This window comes from Hyla sarda, chromosome 9 (genome assembly GCF_029499605.1).
Source record: "Hyla sarda isolate aHylSar1 chromosome 9, aHylSar1.hap1, whole genome shotgun sequence".
Lineage (NCBI taxonomy): Eukaryota > Metazoa > Chordata > Amphibia > Anura > Hylidae > Hyla > Hyla sarda.
The window spans coordinates 10,904,710-10,926,884 of NC_079197.1; the positions used below are offsets into that span (position 1 = coordinate 10,904,710).

The following is a 22,175-nucleotide window of genomic DNA, read 5'->3' on the forward strand; positions in this document are numbered from 1 at the left end:
GCTTCTGAGGCATCGGTGGTACGTGATAGAGCATCAGCCCTGACATTCTTGTCCGCGGGACGAAAAGGGATTTGAAAGTTGAAATGGGCAAAAAACAACGACCATCTAGCCTGGCAAAGATTTAGCCGCTGGGCGGATTGAAGAAAAGACAAATTCTTGTGATCTGTATAGATGGTGATGGGATGAAGGGATCCTTCCAGAAGATGTCTCCACTCCTCAAGTGCCAACTTAATAGCCAATAGTTCACGGTCTCCTATCGAATAATTTTTTTCAGGAGGAGAAAAGGTTTTGGAGAAAAATCCGCAAGTGATGTTTTTTCCTTTAGCGGATTTTTGAAGGAGAACAGCTCCGGCTCCAACTGAGGAGGCGTCAACATCGAGGAAGAAGGGCTTCAGAGGATCTGGTCTGGACAAGACTGGAGCAGAGCAGAAGGCAGCTTTGAGGTGGTTAAAGGCTTCCTCCGCCTGTGGCGGCCAGGATTTCGGATTAGCATTTTTCTTAGTCAATGCTACAATAGGAACAACGATGGTGGAGGAGTGGGGAATAAATTGATGACAATAATTTGCAAATCCGAGAAATCTTTGGATAGTTCGTAGGCCAGTGGGACGAGGCCAATCTACTACCGCCGATAGCTTATCAGGGTCCATTTGAAGACCTTTACCGGACACAATGTATCCCAGGAAGGGGAGACTGCTGCGTTCAAATAGACATTTCTAAATTTTGGCGTAAAGATGATTTTGGCGTAGTCGCTGAAGCACTTGATGGACATGAAGGCGATGTTCCTCAAGGTTGGAGGAGAAAATGAGGATGTCATCAAGGTAGACTGCCACACAGGAATACAGCATGTCCCGAAAAATCTCATTAACAAAGTCCTGAAAGACTGCTGGGGCGTTGCAAAGCCTAAAGGGCATGACAAGGTATTCAGAGTGACCATCTCTAGTGTTGAAGGCGGGTTTCCATTCATCACCTGCACAAATACGGATGAGGTTATATGCACCCCTTAGATCAAGTTTGGTGAAAATCTTAGCTCCACGTAGTCGGTCAAAGAGTTCGGAGATAAGAGGCAGAGGATAGCGATTTTTTACCGTAAGTTTATTAAGTCCGCGGTAGTCAATACAGGGGCGTAGAGATCCATCTTTTTTGGCAACGAAGAAAAGAGTGGGTAAGTCCGGGGATGTAACTCGTATTCCCCTAGTGCCCCTACCAGTCATATCTGTACCTTTTGAACGAGTGGCAGTGGATATTGTGGGGCCTCTGGCTATACCCAGCAGCACAGGGAAACAATTTATTCTTACTGTTGTAGATTATGCAACTAGGTACCCTGAAGCTGTTGCCTTATCCTCCGTCCGAGCAGATAAGGTGGCAGATGCTCTGATCAGTATTTTCTGCAGGGTAGGGTTCCCCAGAGAAATGCTCACTGATCAGGGCACACAGTTCATGTCCAATCTCATGCAAAGCCTCTGTAAAAAGGTGAATGTACAGCACTTGGTAGCAAGCCCATACCACCCCCAAACAAATGGTCTTTGTGAGAGGTTCAATGGGACCTTGAAACAAATGCTAAAAACCTTTGTAGAATCAGAGGGCAGGGCCGGCAGACATGTCAGGGCCGGCAGCCACCACAGCTCACTTAAAGTGGTACAATATAGTGAGCTGCCGCAACTCCTTCGACGTCCAGTCCACGTTCTGCGCTGAAAAATTCCAGCCATTGCATAGCCAATATTTTTCAGCAAAATGCATGACACTTGGTATACCCCTAGGGGTAAGTGTACCACGGGTTGAGAACCCCAGCTATAAGGTACATTATTTTTTATTTTACTTATTTACATAATTTCACAATTTGGTTCAAACTGTGACTGATAGTAACAGATACATTTATGTATAGATAGATATAGATAGATATGAGATAGATATCTTTTAACTTATATATAATATTATTTTATTTAAATAAAAAACATTTTAATAAGAAATTGATTCAATTTGAATTAATTTACAGATCAATTTCCACAGTTTCTGGGTAATTTTTATTTATGACACTTTATTTTGCCTAATGCCAACACAGCTCAATCTTCCATGTTGGTTTTTCATGTTATTTTCTTTCATGGTTCTGCAGCTTCGTAACCCCAGTGACAAGTTCATCTACGCCACGGTCAAGCAGAGCTCTGTGGATATTTACTTCAGGAGACAAGTGGAGCTGAGCACAATGTATCGGCACATGGAAAAACATAACTACGAGAGTGCAGCCGAAGCCATACAAGCAGTGCGGGATAAGTAAGTGCCCCCTCTAATTGTCTAGACCAGGCATAGGTATCCTTCGGCACTGCAGATGTTTTGGACTACATCTCCCATGATTCTCTTACAGCCAAAATGCTGCAAAAGCATCATGGGAAAAGTAGCCCAAAACATCAGCAGTGTTGAAGGATACCTATGCCTGGTCTAGGGCATTGTGTTCCTGAAAGAAACCTGCTGCACATGGAAACCACAGCTCCATGTTCTATATACAGCATCTCCCATAAGTGACTCCACCCCTCACATTATATATACAGTATCTCCCACAAGTGAGTCCACCCCTCACATTATATATACACTATATCCCATAAGTGAGTCCACCCCTCACATTATATATACAGTATATCCCATAAGTGACTCCACCCCTCACATTATATATACAGTATATCCCATAAGTGAGTCCACCCCTCACATTATATATACAGTATATCCCATAAGTGAGTCCACCCCTCACATTATATATACAGTATCTCCCATAAGTGACTCCACCCCTCACATTATATATACAGTATCTCCCATAAGTGAGTCCACCCCTCACATTATATACAGTATCTCCCATAAGTGAGTCCACCCCTCACATTATATATACAGTATCTCCCATAAGTGAGTCCACCCCTCACATTATATATACAGTATCTCCCATAAGTGAGTCCACCCCTCACATTATATATACAGTATATCCCATAAGTGTGTCCACCCCTCACATTATATATACAGTATATCCCATAAGTGAGTCCACCCCTCACATTATATATACAGTATCTCCCATAAGTGAGTCCACCCCTCACATTATATACAGTATATCCCATAAGTGACTCCACCCCTCACATTATATACAGTATCTCCCACAAGTGAGTCCACCCCTCACATTATATATACAGTATATCCCATAAGTGACTCCACCCCTCACATTATATACAGTATCTCCCACAAGTGAGTCCACCCCTCACATTATATACAGTATCTCCCATAAGTGAGTCCACCCCTCACATTATATATACAGTATATCCCATAAGTGTGTCCACCCCTCACATTATATATACAGTATATCCCATAAGTGAGTCCACCCCTCACATTATATATACAGTATCTCCCATAAGTGAGTCCACCCCTCACATTATATACAGTATATCCCATAAGTGACTCCACCCCTCACATTATATACAGTATCTCCCACAAGTGAGTCCACCCCTCACATTATATATACAGTATATCCCATAAGTGACTCCACCCCTCACATTATATACAGTATATCCCATAAGTGACTCCACCCCTCACATTATATACAGTATATCCCATAAGTGAGTCCACCCCTCACATTATATATACAGTACATCCCATAAGTGAGTCCACCCCTCACATTATATACAGTATATCCTATAAGTGAGTCCACCCCTCACATTATATATACAGTATCTCCCATAAGTGAGGCCACCCCTCACATTATATACAGTATATCCCATAAGTGAGTCCACCCCTCACATTATATATACAGTATATCCCATAAGTGAGTCCACCCCTCACATTATATACAGTATATCCCATAAGTGAGTCCACCCCTCACATTATATATACAGTATCTCCCATAAGTGAGTCCACCCCTCACATTATATATACAGTACATCCCATAAGTGAGTCCACCCCTCACATTATATACAGTATATCCTATAAGTGAGTCCACCCCTCACATTATATATACAGTATCTCCCATAAGTGAGGCCACCCCTCACATTATATACAGTATATCCCATAAGTGAGTCCACCCCTCACATTATATATACAGTATATCCCATAAGTGAGTCCACCCCTCACATTATATACAGTATATCCCATAAGTGAGTCCACCCCTCACATTATATATACAGTATCTCCCATAAGTGACTCCACCCCTCACATTATATATACAGTATCTCCCATAAGTGAGTCCACCCCTCACATAATATATACAGTATATCCCATAAGTGAGTCCACCCCTCACATTATATATACAGTATCTCCCATAAGTGAGTCCACCCCTCACATTATATATACAGTATATCCCATAAGTGACTCCACCCCTCACATTATATATACAGTATCTCCCATAAGTGAGTCCACCCCTCACATTATATTCAGTATCTCTGAAATATATATATATGTATTATCTCCCATAACACCCTGCACATTTTTGTAAATATTTTATTATATATTTTCATGAGACAATACTAAAGTAATGACGCTCTGTTTCAATGTAAAGTAGTGAGTACACGGTCCGTATAACAGTGTTTAATGTTGTGTCCCCTCAAAATACCACAACACAGCCATTAATGCCCAAACCTTGGCAGCAAATGTAAGAACACCCCTAAGTGGAAATGTCCGAATTGGGCCCAAAGTGTCTATAATTTCCAGCACTGCCTTAAAGGGGTACTCCGCTGCTCAGCGTTTGGAACAAACTGTTCCGAACTCTGGAGTCGGCGCCGGGAGCTTGTGACGCCATAGCCCAACCCCCTCATGATGTCACGCCCCGCCCCCTCAATGCAAGTCTATGGAAGGGGGTGTGGCGGCTGTCATGCCCCCTCCCATAGACTTGCATTGAGGGGATGGGGCATGACGTCATGAGGGGGTGGGGTGGACATGGAGTTTACCAGAGCTTCACAGGTTGTCCCTGGAATCCTCTTCTCTCTTCTATGAGGAGATCACGGAGCTGGTGGATGTTAGACACCTTGCGCTCCCCCACCTTCCATTTGAAGCTGCCCCACAGATGCCTATTAGGGTTTAGGTCTGGAGACATGCTTGGCCAGTCAATGACCTTTACCCTCAGCTTCTTTAGCAAAGCAGTGGTGGTCTTGGAGGTGTTTGGGGTCATGTGTGAATACTGCCCTGCAGCCCAGTCTCTGAAGGGAGGGGATCATGCTCTGCTTCAGGATGTCACAGTGTCATGTTGGCCTTCATGGTTCACTCAATGACCTGTAGCTCCCCAGTGTTTATTTTCCAAAGACATGCAATGCTAAAAAACTAAATTGACAGAGCTCCTCATAAATTAGTATTGCTGATAAATTCTAGCAAAAAATAATACAGGGTTTGTTGAAGTAATCTGCTCACCTGATTTGGTTGTGTATCAGACACAACTGCTATTAGCGCGTTGGTTAATGGTTGCGGTGCTGCCTCCCGGTGTCGGCCTGGGGATCTCTCAGCCGAGGTAACATCAGTGGATATGGATAGAAGTAGAAATCCGGGTTATGGCGCAAACCAGTAGATGAAGAGTCTTGTGAATAGTAATAACTTCTTTATTATGCCAGAATACAACCAGTATACTGGCATAATAAAGAAGTTATTACTATTCACAAGACTCTTCATCTTCTGGTTTGCGCCATATCCCAGATTTCTACTTCTATCCATAGCCACTATTTTCCAAAGACAACCTCTGGTCATGACGCCGAGCATGTGCACTCAACTTCCTTGTTCAACCATGACGAAACCTGTTCTGAGTGGAACCTGTCCTGTGAAGCCTCTGTATGGTCTCGCCCACCTTGCTGCAGCTTAGTTCCAGGATCTTGGAAATCTTCTTATAGCCTAGGTCATCTTTGTGTAGAGCAGGGTTCTCAAACTCCCGGCCCACGGGCCAATTACGGCCTGCAGACCGAAATTTAGCTGCCCGCTGCCCCCACCCCATACTGTGCGAAATTTTGCGGCCCGCTGCCTCCCCCGTTCTCATCTTTCTGTTCTGATCGATCCGGTGTGAGGTGGAAATTTACGACCCGCGCAGACTTGCGACTTGCATCCGCTCCTCCCCTCAGATCTCCGAAGGTTTCCGAAGCTAGAGCTGGGGGGAGCGAAGGCAGAGCAGGGGGAGAGAACAGGTACACATCCCGCTCATCTCCCCTCCCAGAGGACGCAGGTCTGCATGGGAGAAAGAAGCCAAAGCAGGGGAGAGAGGATGTTCATAGCATACACACGAATAACAGGGACTACAACTCCCAGCATGTGTCATTCAGGAGTCCCGAAACCCCCCCCCCCCCCTCACACAAAGAAATCATCCCCAGTCCGAGATTTATTCCCCAGCCCCTGCAATCTATAAATCAGCAGCCCTTGCACTGTCATCCTCCCCCTGCTCTGTCTTCTTTCTCCAGTGCAGACCTGCATCCTCCGAAGACAGAGCAGGAGGAGGGGAGATGAGGAGTCGTGTACGTCCTCTCTCCCCTGCTCTGCCTTCTTTCTCCCACGCAGACCTGCGTCCTCTGCTCTGCCTTCGCTCCCCCCAGCTATAGCTTCGGAAACCTTCGGAGAGCTGAGGGGAGAAGTGGACGCAAGTCTGCACAGGTCGCAAATTTCCACCTCTCAACGGCAAAGCAGGGGTTAGCGTGACGTCAGTGGCGTTGGGTGGCGCTGACGTGACCCGCCATTTGCACTGATCTGGTGCATCGTTTCTTCAGAAACGTCTCAGCAAGTTCACAGGCCTGCAAACTACCTAGCCATCCAGACAGACAGCCAGGAACAGAGTGGGGGTGCACCTGACTGACCCTGGTAAGCTACAGTACTGCCAGCGAGAAAAAGGGCCACTGGGGGGGGGGGGGCTGATGAATGATTAGGATGCTACTGCTGTCTGTCCACCAACACCACCAAACACCGCCCCCCCCCAGCAGTAGTGCCCCCCTAATCTGTCAGCTGATGCTATTATCACAGGGGGGTAAGGGGAATAGAGGGAGGTGTTGCTGGTGGATGATGTGATGGGGGTGCTACTGCTGGGGGGGGGGGTTTCTGGCGGACGATGAGGCTGTCACGCCCCCTCCCACAGACTTGCATTGAGGGGGTGGGGCATGACATCATGAGGAGGCGGGACTATGACATCACGAGCTCCCTGCACCGGCTCCAGCGTTTCGGAACAGTTTGTTCCAAATGCTGAGCAACGGAGTACCCCTTTAATGGCTGGGTTGAGTTATTTTGAGGGGACACAACATTAAACACTTAAACAGGCCGTGCACTCACTACTTTACATTGTACAGAGGGTCATTCCTTCGGTGTCACATAAAAAGATAGAAGAAAATATTTACAGAAATGTAAGGGGTGGACTTACTTATGGGATAAACTGTAACAGCAGGGAATGTAAACGGATCACATTACTCAGAGAGGTTACTAAAGGGCTCATAATGAAATACATGATAGGAATATGGTGGTAATGTCTGTGTGTAGCCTTCAGGGGGCAATGTTCTCTTTAATTGACATTTATTGTTATGTAGCTAGCATGTAACACGCCAGCTAATCATATGCTTATATTATTGGATATTCATGTTAAAATTTACAATCTAAATCCAGGTATATTTTTTATGGGATGTTTCCTAACCATTGTGCGTCCAGCTGTTGCAAACGTACAACTCCCAGCATGACTGGCCAGCCTAATACATACTATTTAAATACATATTAAAAAAGGCCACAAAAAATGCTTCATGGAGGGAAAAAAAAATTAGCAGGAAGTTATTTTATGTTGCATTTTTTTTTAAGTAACAAAAAAACAAAAAAAAACGTCTGTGGGTGCATTCACACCACGTTTTTGCAATACAGTTCCCGTATCAGGTTTTTGAGGAAAAACGGATTGCTAAAGACCTGACAAAACTGTATCAAAACGTGTGTACAAATTTTAACCCGTATACAGTTAAAAACCGTATACGGTTTGAAAAATGATGTTCGGTTGCATCCGTTTTGTAAGAAAAAAACGTATACGTTTTTAACTTTTCACTCCATTTTGAATAAAGTTTTACTTGTTTGATTGAAATTCCAAGAAAAAAACCTGTGCAAAGTCAAAAACCGTATGATGAAAACCGGATGGAACCGTACCCACATACCGTTCTGTACGGTTCCCATTGACTCCCATGTAAAAAAAAACGTATACGGTTTAATACAGTTTTTCAACCGGACCTTTAAGTTTACTGCATTTGCTTTAAGTCCATTCCTTACATGCACACTAGGTGATCAGGGATAGCTGATACATCTATGGCAGACATTTATAGGGACCCCCTGATCATGTTGAACATTGAGGTCCCCAGGATTTTTGTCCTTATGTCTCCTTCTTGTTTCTCTCAGTAAACTCCACGCTTTTATCTGGGATTCTGCTGTCCTGGAATTTGAGGCTTCTCAGAAGTGCGATCTTGTCACCACCGGAGAACTGTTCTTCCGTTCTGGTTTTGGAATCGGTATGAGAAAGGACAGTCCGTGGAAGCAGAACGTGTCCCTCAACATTCTCAAGTAGGTTCCAGACTGATCTATTTGTTAAACTGGGGAAATCTCATGTTTTTCATACATGATACATGACATGGGGCAGCCTGTATACCAGTATTTCCCAACCAGGGGGCCTCCAGATGTTGTAAAGCTACAACTACCAGCATTCCCGGACAGCCAAAGGCTTTCCGGGCATGCTGCGAGTTGTAGTTTTGCAACACCTGGAGGCCCCCTGGTTGGGAAACACTGCTGTATACCACAGGGCAGAGTTTTCCAAAGTGTTCATATAGGTGACACCCTTTTTAGACGTGTATAATTTTGTAACACACACCTCACTGTACCGCCAATTGCATGTGTAGCTGCTACTCCCTGTGCCATTTCATTCCCCCCTTTATCAACCTCTGTGCTATTTCATCTCTTGTGCCATTTAAAGGGGTACACCGGTGGAAATTATTATTATTTTTTTATAATCTACTGGTGCCAGAAAGTTAAACAGATTTGTAAATTACTTCTATTAAAAAAATCTTAATTATTCCAGTACTTATTAGCTGCTGAATACTAAAGAGGAAGTTCTTTTCTTTTTGGGACACAGTGCTCTCTGCTGACATCACGAGCACAGTGCTCTCTGCTGACATCTCTGTCCATTTTAAGAACTGTCCAGAGTAGGAGAAAATCCCCATAGCAAACATATGCTGCTCTGGACAGTTCCTAAAATGGACAGAGATGTCAGCAGAGAGCACTGTGGTCATGATGTCAGCAGAAAGCTCTGTGTTCCAAAAAAAAAAAAAAGAATTTTCTTAGTAGTATTCAGCAGCTAATAAGTACTGGAGGGATTAAGATTTTTTAATAGAAGTAATTTACAAATCTGTTTAACTTTCTGGCACCAGTTGATTAAAAAAAAAAAAAAAAAAAAAGTTTTCCACCGGAGTACCCCTAGAATTCCCTTTTTTTATCACCCTCTGTGTCATTTCATTTTCATTTTTGATCCCCAGCTGTGCCACCTTATCCCCCCCTTTGATCCCCCGTGTCACTCTATCTCCCCTCTGACTCCTCAATGTTTTTTCTTTCCCCCCTTTGATCCCCCGTGTTACTTCATCCCCTCCCGTTTTATCACCCCCTGTGTCACTTTATTCCCCCCTTGATCCCACATTTAGCCACTTCATCCTACGTGACAAAAAGTCTCATTGATTTTAATGGGGGGAACCTATTTGGATTTCATAGGAATAGATATATATATATAAATATATATATATATATATATATATATATATATTATTTATTTTTTTTATCAGACAAGCTACCGTAATTTCCTAAAGAACATAAAACATACATAAATCACGTTATATCAATACAAATAAAAAGGAGGCTTTAAGTCAAAAGCAAAAAAAATAAGTTTTGCTAAATACCATAACAATCATTTATCACTCCAGTCATGCTTCGGGGTGGGGCATCAACTTCCCTCTCTTCATCCAAGAATATAATTACTGCAATACTGCCCCCTATAGATGAGAATATTAATACTACGCTGTTCCTATATACAAGACTATAACCTCTATAATACTGCTACCATGTACATGAATATAACTACAATAATCAAGGCAGTAGAGGAAAGACCGGGCAGCACTACTGAATATCACATACCAAAGCAAAAATAAAAATTCTAAACCAAGCACAATCACTGATGGGAGTAGTAGTACCGGGAAACGGGGGTGCACACTGTAGGAATAAAAAAGTCCATAATGAAATCCAACATGCAAGAGATTCACATCGGCACTCACCTGTTAAAACATAACCTTTATTTCATAAACTTTGTAAAAAGAAGCCGGCCTCTGGTGGGATCGGGAAACTGAAAAAACGCTGCAACAGAAGCCGCTTCGGCTGAGGAGGCCGGAAGAAGTTCCTTGCTGGAACGAAACGGACGTTGCCTCGAGTATCTACTATAATACTGCCTCGTACTTTAAGAATTTTAACATTTTTAAATATCTGATGAAGTTAACTACATGTATAATAGAATTATTTGACAGCTCTCTGGACATGTAGGTTCAGGCACTGTAATATGGAGCTCTCTATAGTCTGTGACATTATTGTCCAGCAGTAATAAAAGATGGCGTCTTCTTACTGTTTATTCATTTGTTCTCTAGATCACATGAGAATGGATTTATGGAAGATCTTGATAAGACTTGGGTCAGATATCAGGAATGTGACTCTCGCAGCAATGCCCCAGCTACACTAACATTTGAGAACATGGCAGGTAAGTTATAACACTTGGAATGAGCTCCACATTAGTAGCAAGGTTCTTCTTAATTTAAGGAAAATTTCGGTTTGCTGTCCTAGCCTCTCATTAATGCCATGGCAGAGTGGCTGGTTGGTGCCACCGAGGCCAAACGTACCAATGTTTAAATCGTCAAAAGATTTATCTCCTAAGATATAAGCATTTAGGGGAAGGGGGCAGGGTTGCACAAGTACTATCTCTGTTGTCATGTGACTTGTCCCACCAAATTTGGGACTGCTGGCATGTATGCAAGGTACATAGCACCTTGGGCACATGTCCCACATCCCCCCTGTTGTGCTCCCAGCATTGGGATAACACTGCCCAAATACATATCTAACACCACTTGTACCAACCTGTTTAAAGGGGGGTCCTTGTAGTTCTCACCTCACCATGGGGCAGTGGATCCACCCTAATCTTGCTGGGAGCTCTAGTAAAGCTGGAGGGTCTTCCTCTTCGGTCAAGGGAGAATTTGGTAACACTCACACCTAAGGTCAATTGCACACAAGTAGTAAGAACTAAAGAACAAAAGAGTAAAGTCCTAATTAGCAGAAAAGGTCCCAGCAATATCTATGTTTAATCAGATTTTCCAGCTGCCATTTTGTTTTAAAAAATGTGTGACTGAGCACAAATTAAAGAAACAAAACATTTTAGCTGGTCTACCCCATTAAATACATTTGTAATGCTATTTTCTCGGTCGCTCTTCATTGGGGGACACAGAGACCATGGTATATGCTCTTGCCTCTAGGAGGCGCTGACACTAGGAAGAAAAAAAGTCGGCTCCTCCCTGGCAAAATATACCCGCCCACTGGAAGTGAGGTAATCAGTTTTAGCTAGTGTCAGTAGGAGGCAAGACACAGGTCTGGTGCTCTCCAGACCTGGTCTTCTTTATTATTTTCTACTAAAGGCTGTACAGTTAGCTTTTTTCCTACCTTTTGTTTTTCATTTTCAGGTGTGGGTTCAGGAGCATGGTGCTACCTGTTCCCCCATATGCGACAAAGGGGCACAGACATAGATTATGTACTGTTAACCCCTTCTTGCCAACCACCAGCACCTGGAGGTTGTACCCTGGGTACGGGTCCCCCACTGCCCCTGCTTGCCCCGCTATCTTAGCCTGGTATGATGCAGTGTGGCCATAAGCTGGTTGAAGCCGTCTGGGTGAGTATATGAAGACCGAGGGTGAGTATATCATCCCCTCTACCCACCCGCCCGCCAGTGGACCCACAGTTACGGCAGACATTTCTGTCTCGGGGCAGCCATCGGCTTTTGCAGCGGCTCCCTGTAATTTCTCAGCCGCTGATTTTCTTTACTTCAGATGGTCGGATCTCCTCCGGCGCTTGCTGGCCAGAAGGACCCATAATAGCGGGAGGTAGTTCCGCCCCCCTTCTCCCCGTGTGCGGCACGGGAATTTAGAGACTAACTGAGGGCGGACTCTCTCCCCCCTCTGTTGGCCCTGTCTTGGAAGCGCTGGACAGGAAAAGCCCAGGGCCTTTCTTTGCCTCTCATGAACGGAGCTTAGCTCCACCCATCCTCCCGCAGCGAGCCCTCCAGGCTTAGGACTCTGACTCCCTGGTTCAGGGCCATTTCTCCTCCAGCTCAGCGGAAGCCTGTCTAGCCTGGCACCGCTGTCAACCCCCCGCCCCCCCCCCCCAAAGCCTCGGAGTGGCAACCTCCTGTTTAGTTCGCGGCTACCTGCGCTCACAGTAACCGCTGGTAGTACACAGCTGCTGGCTTAGTGCAGCTATGCGGTGACTTGCCGGGGCACGCGATTTACTGCTTATGTGGTGCTTGTCTCAGCCTGCAAATCCCCCCACCCCCTCACCCCCTTCCGCTCCAGCAGTGACGAGCATCGCTTTCCTGGAGGGTGGGCCCTTTTCTCAGGATGTCTCACAGGACACACGCAGTTCCTCCCTCTCTTGTCCTGACGGGCAAGGATTGGCCCAATTTTGCACCTCTCTTAGACTCAGTTTAGCTCCGCCCCTCTCCTTCCTCCATAGCGGGTCCAGGCTTGGGCTCGGGGGTTGGTTAATGCAGGGAATTCCCAGGGCACCCTGCGTTACGCGCCAGGTTCATAGCTCATAGCTATTACAGTTTTTTGCCCGTAATATCTGTTTTTATCAGATTAATATCTGCTGGGTCCTTTTCTGGGACGGTATATGAGGTCTGCCTTTTTTCCAGATAGCTCTATCGGCACAATGTTTTTTTGCCCTATGCCTCTGCCATACCTAACTCTGTGAGGGAGCATATGCGAACCGCGGTGGCAGGCCGCCCAGGGCCTTTTCGGGGTTCTTCCTCCGACTGTCATCCATCAGGGGAGGGTTCTTGGCTTATGATTCCCTCCTCCACAGGTCACCGATCTCATATCTGCCACATCCATGGTTGACATTCCGGTGCCCCTCGGCCAGTGCGATGTGTCAAACGGAGTTACCTCTTGCATACTATGGACCCATACCAGTAAGCCAGACAGTGGTCTGCATGGTTCCTCCACCGCCATTTCTCACATGCCTGATGTCTCTGTGGCTGGAGTTCCGGTACCCCACTACCTGTACCACTCTTTTTCTTGTTTTGACATACCAGTATGTCTCCCGGAGGGTTTCGCGGTTGTTGGGTTTGCTCCCCCTACAGGTGGGGCACCTCCCGTTGACTCGAGAGTCTCCAGTTCCATGTCGCCGTTCTGGGTTTCCGGATTACTCCTTATTTTCCGTTTCCTCCTTTGGGGTCCATTTACTCTGGGGTTGGATGGCAAGCCTCTCTATCGGTTTGTTCCAGTCGGGCCATTTTTCGGCTGCAGCATGGTTGTGGTTCTTCACACTGTTCAGCCTGTGTGGCGTCCTCTCCAAGTCTGCTCTTCTCCCTGAGCTCACGCTGTGCCCATGGGACAGTGGTTTTTGGCATCTACAGCTTTTTGGTTCGGATCTTCTGCACCATGCCTCTCCGGAGATGGTTCCCGTCTCTCTTTTCCAGAAGTTTCTGGTCTTCATATTGACTGACTCGCATTCGGCTCTCCCTGGCGTTTTCTCGCCAGGTTCTATGGTTTCTGTTGGTCCTCTGTATGGGGTTCTCTTATCGTTCCCTTTTCCTTTTTTGGTTCCCAACTAGGCTCTCCCTCTATCTGGTTCTGTGCTTCTTGGAGTTGGTTTCCTTCCTCCTTCCAGGTTGGTTCAGCCCATCGGGTCTCTGCATCGCCCCTTCTTGTCTCTCTCTGTTGCCTGTTTGTTTAGAGTCTTTTCTAAGGACGGTCCCTTCCTTGACATCCTAGTCCATCTCCATGGACAATGGGAACTGCCGGATGCTCAGTCCCAGGCCTTGGTTGCCTTTTTAGCTCAGGGTCTCGTCCAAGAGTCTTACGCCTGGCTGGGGTTCAGTCTCCGGACTGACTCCTTTCCTCTGGTGTTGTTCTTCCCACCCCAGGGACTGCTTGGGTACTTCCCATGGTCTATGTGTCCCCCAATGAATAGCGACCGAGAAAAGGAGATTTTTTTGTACTCACCGTAAAATCTCTTTCTGGTAGCCTTCATTGGGGGGACACATCACCCATGTCTTCATTCTTGTCTGGATAGCCTTTTCCGGTTCTTGGGTGTTTCTCCGGGATTCCTCTCTGGGGTCCTTCGGACTTGTCTCTTGGTTGGCTTCTCCTACTTCTTTGGGAAAAAACTGATTACCCCACTTCCAGTGGGCGGGTATATCCTGCCAGGACCTTTTTTTCCTAGTGTCAGTGCCTCCTAGAGGCAAGAGCATATACCATGGTCCCTGTGTCCCCAATGAAGGCTATGAGAAAGAGATTTTACAGTACAAAAAAAATCTCCTTTTTAATTATAATTTAGTTTTTTTCTGCTTCTAAATAGTACAGTATTATTTAAATACTTTTTCAAGCAGAAAATTTTGCTGACAGAAATCACAAAGGGGAATAGAAAAATAAAAACATGGCAAACAACAAAAAAAAATGTACATATAGGCCCTGATTTACTAAAGTCCAACCGACTATTTTTCTCGGTTACTGCGCCTAAATTTTAGTCGCAACGTCTGTTCGACTATTTCTGTGACCAAATTTTACGCCGTACAACAGACACTTTAGAAACCACTCAGAGTGTTCTCGACAACAAACAGAAAATACTCGGAGTTCTTCCAAAATCACTCTAGAAAAAATGTGAGTTTGCCTTACACAATAACCGACAGCCAAGAGGCAGAGTGAAATTTAAAAAAATTGAGTGATTTCTAACAAGGGACTATTTGCCATCGTGTTTTGTGTGAAAGTAATTTGTTTTATAACCTGAAAACATTTTGTACAGTTAAACACTTTTATGAATAAAATATTGAATGCTTTTGTGATAGTTAATGTTTATTTTTTTTTTATTTTTAACACATTTGCAATATTAAGTTTAAATCAATTTAACCCCCAGGCTGATAAACAAGGATAATTGTTGTAATGTTTGAAAAATTATAACACATGAATACTTTTGATTCATGAAAACATTTTTAAACAAACAAGTCTAAACCATTTAGACTCACACAACTAATTTCTTTAGCTCGGAGTTTGTGTGACACAATTGACTAGTGCGACACAAAAAAACGTGTGGCAGAAAAAAAAAACGAAATGTGCGACAGAATGGTAAATAAGCTTGAAAAAGAAGAGTGCGACAGAGTGATATTGAAATCACTCCAGAATAAACACTCCACTCTTAGTAAATCAGGGCCATAATGTAAATCAGCATGGTCACAGAGAGATAAAACCGGAGAACAAACTAAAATAAAATAAAAAAAACTGAGAAAAATGAATGAAAAATTGTAGTGAATATATAGCCTAAGGTAACAAAATAAAAAAATAGGAAAAGCAAAAAAAAAAATTTAGTTTTTTTTCTATTGTGATTGTTTTTTTTTTTTTTTTTCTGGCTTAACAGTATAGTATTGTTTAATCATTACTTTTAATAAGGAAAACCTTTTTTAAGCAGGAAAGTGGAAATTTTGCTGACCAAACTAACAACTGGGAATGGATAAATAAAAGGAGAACAAGCTTAGCAATGACAAATCCATATGTATATCCTAAAAGTAACAAAAAGAAAAAAAATGATAGAAATTGTTTTTTTTTTTTACTTGTAAGGAAGAAAAGAACATAAAAAAATATACTAACAAAAATGTAATGGCATGGTCACTGAGAGATAAGACTGGAGAACAAACTTAGTAATGACAAAGCCATATAAAAGAAAAGAAAAAAAGAAAAACAAAAGCAAAAAGAAAAGAAAAATAAAAGTTGTAGTAAATGTATTTTACAAAAAATTGAAACATTATAGAAAATTATTATTATTATTAATAATAATAATAATGAAATTTAGTCAGAAAAGACATAAAACAAGAAATAAAAACATTTTTTTTCCAGAATTCTTTTTTATTTTAAATTTGTATTATTATTATTATCATGATCATTATTATTATTTTTACGAATGGTTTCTCTTACCTGTGATTTTTGTCCCCCAGGTGTCTTCATGCTTGTCGCTGGTGGTATTGTTGCTGGAATCTTCCTGATATTTATTGAAATAGCCTACAAGCGACACAAGGATGCCCGGAGGAAGCAGATGCAGCTTGCCTTTGCCGCCGTAAACGTTTGGCGAAAAAACCTGCAGGTATGACAAAACGTTTTAGAGAACTTAACCAACAGGTGCGTTTCCTGTTTCTGTGTCGGAGAGCAGATCCTTCACCATGGTCCAGTCTACGTCTTGTCCAGTCTACATTTCACTGTGGATTCTCAGGTGTGACCATGTTTCTTTAAAGTGTTGGTCTTCTTCATAGTCTGTGTGTGTGTTATGATCGGGTCAGTGTCAGAAGATGGCTGACAATCGACTTTCCTCACACTGAACTGGTCCTCATTTCCCATTCCTTATTTTTCTGTCTGAAAAGATATCTGTTGATCAATGTGAAAACAAAATCCTAAAGCTGCGGTAAGAAAAACCTGGGGGGGCTGAGGTTTTGTGAGACAGACTGGTTACTATGGATATTAAATGTGGTTGTTAGGCAGCATGTCCTTAGCAACCATTCAGTCTCAGATCACACTTGAAAAACTTTATTTATTATTTGACACAAATCAAAGTGGGTGCTGGGCATAATTCTTCCCTAATTTAGAGTGGATTTCTCCACCTAAATTCCAAGAAAAATCTGTAAGGGAGAAACATATTATTTGGGAACTCTAACACCTCCCTGCTCCTTCTCTTGGCTAAATGTAAGTCAGACTGGTTGCTAGGGATGTCAACCACCTTCAGCAGTGGTCTTCATACTGTGGACCTCTAGATGCTTCAAAACTACAACTCCCGGCATGCCTGGACAGCCGTTGGCTGTCCGAGCATGCCGGGAGTTGTAGTTTTGCAACAGCCGGAGGACCACACTTTGGAGACCACTGTCCTACATTGTTTCGTTGCTAGACGGTGGTTCCATAGCAACCAGTCTGACAGCTGAAAACTCAAAGGATAAACAGATTTAGGAAATATATTTAAATTATTACAACCCTTCCCCCCCCCCCTCAAATTATTGGGGCACCTGGGTACCCATAAATTTTTTACATAATGAATATAGAGGGTGTATAAAAGCCACTTAAGCGCCATATTACATAGCGACACAATTGCGTAGGTGCATTGGGGAGTGACAATGGTTAAAGGCCCCTGAATATCCAACTTTTAGGACTTTTTCTTAACTCTACTTCTTTAATTTTCGAATACTGCAGTTTTAGTTTTTTGTCTTTTTTTTTAGGCAGGTAATACTATTTCTATATCTGTTTGAATAGAGGAATTCCTATTCTGTTGGATGTGATGTCAGACTAAACCCTTCCCTTTCAGCTGGGGCAACAAAGAGATGTGACCAAGTGAATCCATTTCATTGATGTTAAATTGGACTGCACTTTCCCGATGGTCTACAGCATCCACATGGGTTCTTTACTGTTCCATAAGACCTCATATATTTCCATACAACCTTCATATACCGCACTGAAACACAGCCCCATGGCTATCACACAACCATGTGTCTCAGTCACCAAGATATTGAGGCTCTTCGAACACCGACAGATCATTGCCACAGAGTCAACCCGTAAACCTCCCCCATATGTTGGTGACAAAATGGATAATGAACCCATGTCTGTCCTGTAGCATAATCTATGATCATTAGATGCTATGTTGCTGTTAATCTACTGATACAATTGGAAGACTGATGCTGGTTATTTATAAAGTGAATTAAAATACAGGTTTGTTATTTAAAAAAAAGAAGAAAAAAAACTTTAAAAAATTTTAAAAAAAGTATAAAAATAAAACTAAAGTGCAGTTGCAATCTACATAATCAAGATTAATTCATTAAAAAAAAAACTATTGTGGTGCATGTGCTCTTTCTGTGAGGTCCTGCAGACCTGGGAGACCTAGACAATGATTGTAAGGGGGGCGATGGATATAATAACAGGGTAATTGTAAAAACATAGCAACAACTGGCAAGAAGAATAAAAAACAAAAAAAAAAGGCTATGGACACCTTTGAAAATCATTATTTTTTATTCTTGTTTTGTATTATGATTTTGAAAAAACTTTTTGAATAGGTCTTCATTAAAAAATGTTTGTACTTCTGCTTGTACAGGTTTTTTAACGTGCTGTATTTTCTCTTTGTACCTGTATACAAACTATATGATTATCTCTCTCTAAGAGACTGTCTTTTATCTGCTCTCCCCGTCTTTCCAGTTTTCCTTCTTGGTTTTGTTTCGCCCCCTCTCAAGTAACCTGCGTAACGCTCCCCTGCTGTAATCTTCTAACACGAAGAGAGCAGAAAGCCTGTCTGTTATCTCTTAAGACAGAGAGCAGAGAGTCTGTCTGTTATCTCCAACACTGAGAGAGCAGAAAGTCTGTCAGCGATCAGTCAGACTCTGATGCCTTGTTTTATCTTTCTCTGAATGGTAGGAAATTTAAAATTTAAACTATTTAGAAAGTTGCTTTATTTTGTATTCAGGAATCAAATCAACAAGTAAAAAAATGAGTACAAAAGGTGTCCATAGCCTATTAAGGGGTTGTTATAATCAGGCAAAGCAAAAACAAAAAAGTTTTTCCACTGGAATAATTTAAAAGCAATGCTTTTGTGTCAAGATACTGCTGTTATATTCTTGCTATAGCGCCCCCTGGATTTCTGCCATTTTCCTCTCAGAATGACCACCTAACATGTCCAGTGCTGGTGAGAAGCTGTTTCTAGTGGCCCAGTTCTTATTGGCTGCCTGTAAATAGCAGGAATTTCTTCACTGCCCGTGTACAGGATCTGAGCAATGGGATAGGGGCCACTGAGCACATGTGACCCCCCCCAGTGCTGGGCTGGATGCAGTCGGTGGAGGGGGCCAGAACAAGTAAATAACAGCTACCGGTATATGCATCTAGACACAAGATCATTTTTTTTAAGCGATCCCAATTAAAAACCTAAAAACAGTAAATTAATAACGATTCATGGGACGACTCCTTTATGCGGGGGGCGGAGTCACAAAGTTTTAATTTCCAAATTTTAGTTGCTGAATGAGTGACCTCTAGATTGGAGGTGCACAAACAAAGGAATCCAGGAAATTTTATAATTGTTTCTTTGATTTATTATTTTTCTTTTATTTACTATTTTGTGAACAGAGTAGAATCAAAGATTTAAAAACAACATAAATAGATTTTTTAAGATATTAGTCTAGTAAAAGTTAGTAATATATTTCCTATCTGGATTAAGTGTTAAATAGCCGCTGTCATGAAAATAGACTTTTGATGTGTCGTAGAGACAAGTTTTGATTGATCGGTGTCTGAGTGTTCAGACCCCGACCGATCACAGAAACGAGCTATGAGAAGTGTGTGCTTAGGGAATCTCTCTCTCGACTGTGTCACGTGACCAGGATGGACTCATAATGTAAGTCTATGGGGCTATCCTGGCCTCATAGACACAGAGCTTAAGCACTCCTCTCCCTGCTTGTTCGATCTCTCAGACCCCCGACCAATCATGAGAACGAGTCGGGAGAAGTGTGCGCTTAGTATGTGCTCTCCAGGCTCTTTGTCATGTGACCGGATGGACGCCTAATGTAAGTCTTAAGGCTATGTTCACATGACGGAATGTCTGCACGGTGATTCTCTGTACAGACATTCTGCAAACTGCGGGACCACACAGGGAAGCGCCGTCCCATAGACGGGTATACATTTTGTGTGGACTCCGCACAAAGAATGAACTTGTTCGTTTTTGTGCGGACACGGAAAATAGAATTTCTGTGCCGGAAACAACAGGCACGGAAATTTCGGCATGTGCACAGAGCAGCAGAATCCTGTTGAATTCAACGGTACTCTGCTACAGTGGAATTTTCATGCAGACATTCCAAGCTGAATTCTGCACGGAAATTCCGACATGTGAACATGGCCTAAGTGGCTATCCTGATCTCATAGGCACAGAGCATGAGTGCTCCTCTCCCTGCTTGTTTGAACACTTTGACCCCGACCAATAAAAACTTTCAATATGTTGATTTCGACATGCCAAAAATTTTTATTTTTTGCTTTTTTTTTTTTTTTTAAAGAGAAAATGAATACTTGACCTAGATTCTTTAGAATCTCTTGGAAATAAGTCAAGGCACATGTGAGTTCTTGTAAATTATACAAGGAAAACATGCTGTATTTTCCAACACCACCTTGGGAGGATAGAATTTTGTGCAAAAGAAAAATCATAAAAAAAAAAAAAAAAAAAGAAATGTACACCCTATTTTTGTCTCTAAATAATGCACTTCACTCAGATTTTTTCAAATTTGTTGCAACTCAAAATATTGAGCCTGATAAAGACAGAGATGGTAAGAGCTAATGGAGTCTGGTCTCTCGGAAACACTTTCCCTACGTGTTCATCTGGGGAGAAGTCTGCCAGCCAGGGGCACTAGACTGTCACGAGCACCACAATTTTCACTTGCCAACCTTCTAGAAATCCCCTGCACCCTGTGTCAACGTAGGGGAAATTTTTTTTTTTGTACATGTTACGTGTGCATGTCACTCTGTGGGGACTGTGAAAAACAAAAGAAAAAAACAATCTTATAATCTGAGACCTTTCCACAGGTGGGAACTACTGAAAACAAAAGTCTGTCACGTTACTAGAAGGAAGGCAAGTGGAAAAAATCTATTTGTTTAAGCAAAAATTTGGATTTGGGATAATACATGGAGCAAAATATAGTCATTCCATGCCATCCATTCCGCTTAAACCCCATTTGTGCATGCCGAAAAGGAGAACAACAAATCCCAAAATTTATCCCATGGTTGGTGCCCAGGCACCTATGGAATAAATTTTTGTTATACTCAATCAACGTTGGTATAACAGAACAAGCCTCATCTTTTTCTTTTCTTTCCCACCTTTTTATGATTTCACAACATTTTCTTATGCAATGTGAAAAATAGCTAATGCTTCTCTATTTTATTTGCCTTTTTTTTATTTTTTGAAATGATTATTTTCATTCTTTTTTTATTAATTTTTTTGCTTTTGGACAAAAAACAAAAAAAGAACAAAAAACAAAACCGCTTTGCGCCAATGCACCATTAAAATTTTTGACTACATTTTTTACAGAAATCTCATACAATGGCTGCTTTCTAATGCCGTCTTCTATCTTTCTTGTGACATTGCCTCCAGCTTAAAGACCCTCACCTTCTCTAGTCACCCAACACAGTCCTCATACCCCAGGTAGCTGCAGGTAGAACAAAGTAGAACTCACCACTAGTCCAGTGCCGAAGCTGAGAGTAGCAATATTCAATATGGTCACCGTAATTGTAAAGAAACATTGGCTTACAGCTTATGGACTGGTGGAACTTTAACTTACCTAATGAGGGAAACACAGAGAGTTTTCCGAATATAACTAAACCTATAGTTAGTCGGTAGCAAAGTAGATGTAGATACATGACTCTATGTAGAAGACATTGGTGGATCATGCCCAGCTATAGAACCTTCTTATACATAACTGGTGGTGACCATTTTAATGACTAGTCCCTCCCGGCCATGAGTCCACCATAGCCAGGTAATCTCATATCCTTAGCTGCCTTACAGAGTCTTCCGAGATAGGACCACATCTTGTCACCTTGGACTATATTCAGTATAGAGATAGTTGAAGGAGAGGCACATTAGCTATCTAATTGCTTATACATATTCATTTTAGGATAGAAAAAGTGGTAGAGCAGAACCTGACCCTAAAAAGAAAGCCTCTTTTAGGTCCATCACCTCAACCCTGGCCTCCAGCTTCAAGAGACGTAGGTCCTGCAAAGACACGGTAAGGAAGAAGAATTCAGCTCTCTCTTGCTCTCTCTCTCTCTCTTATGCTTTCTCTTTCTATCTCTCGCTTGCACTCTCGGAGGAAGCGCTTTGCTCCCTCGTGCTCTTTCTCTTCGCTTGCTCTCTCTACTGTATGGCTCAACCTCTTCATCTTCTCCTCTGACTCTTCG

The 22,175-nt window shown here is 42.7% G+C and overlaps 1 protein-coding gene across 16 annotated transcripts in view; it reads left to right on the forward strand.

The window, feature by feature from the left end:
• GRIN1 (glutamate ionotropic receptor NMDA type subunit 1) overlaps positions 1-22,175 on the forward strand; it is a 121,813-nt gene that overhangs the window by 81,143 nt on the left and 18,495 nt on the right. For 5 of the 16 annotated variants that reach the window (XM_056539717.1, XM_056539716.1, XM_056539703.1 and 2 more), the window contains 5 exons: positions 2,111-2,268; positions 8,344-8,505; positions 10,620-10,729; positions 16,220-16,365; positions 21,893-22,003. In XM_056539717.1, coding sequence (XP_056395692.1) covers positions 2,111-2,268; positions 8,344-8,505; positions 10,620-10,729; positions 16,220-16,365; positions 21,893-22,003 — 687 coding nt within the window. The other 11 variants (XM_056539711.1, XM_056539714.1, XM_056539715.1 and 8 more) reach the window with 6 other exon arrangements.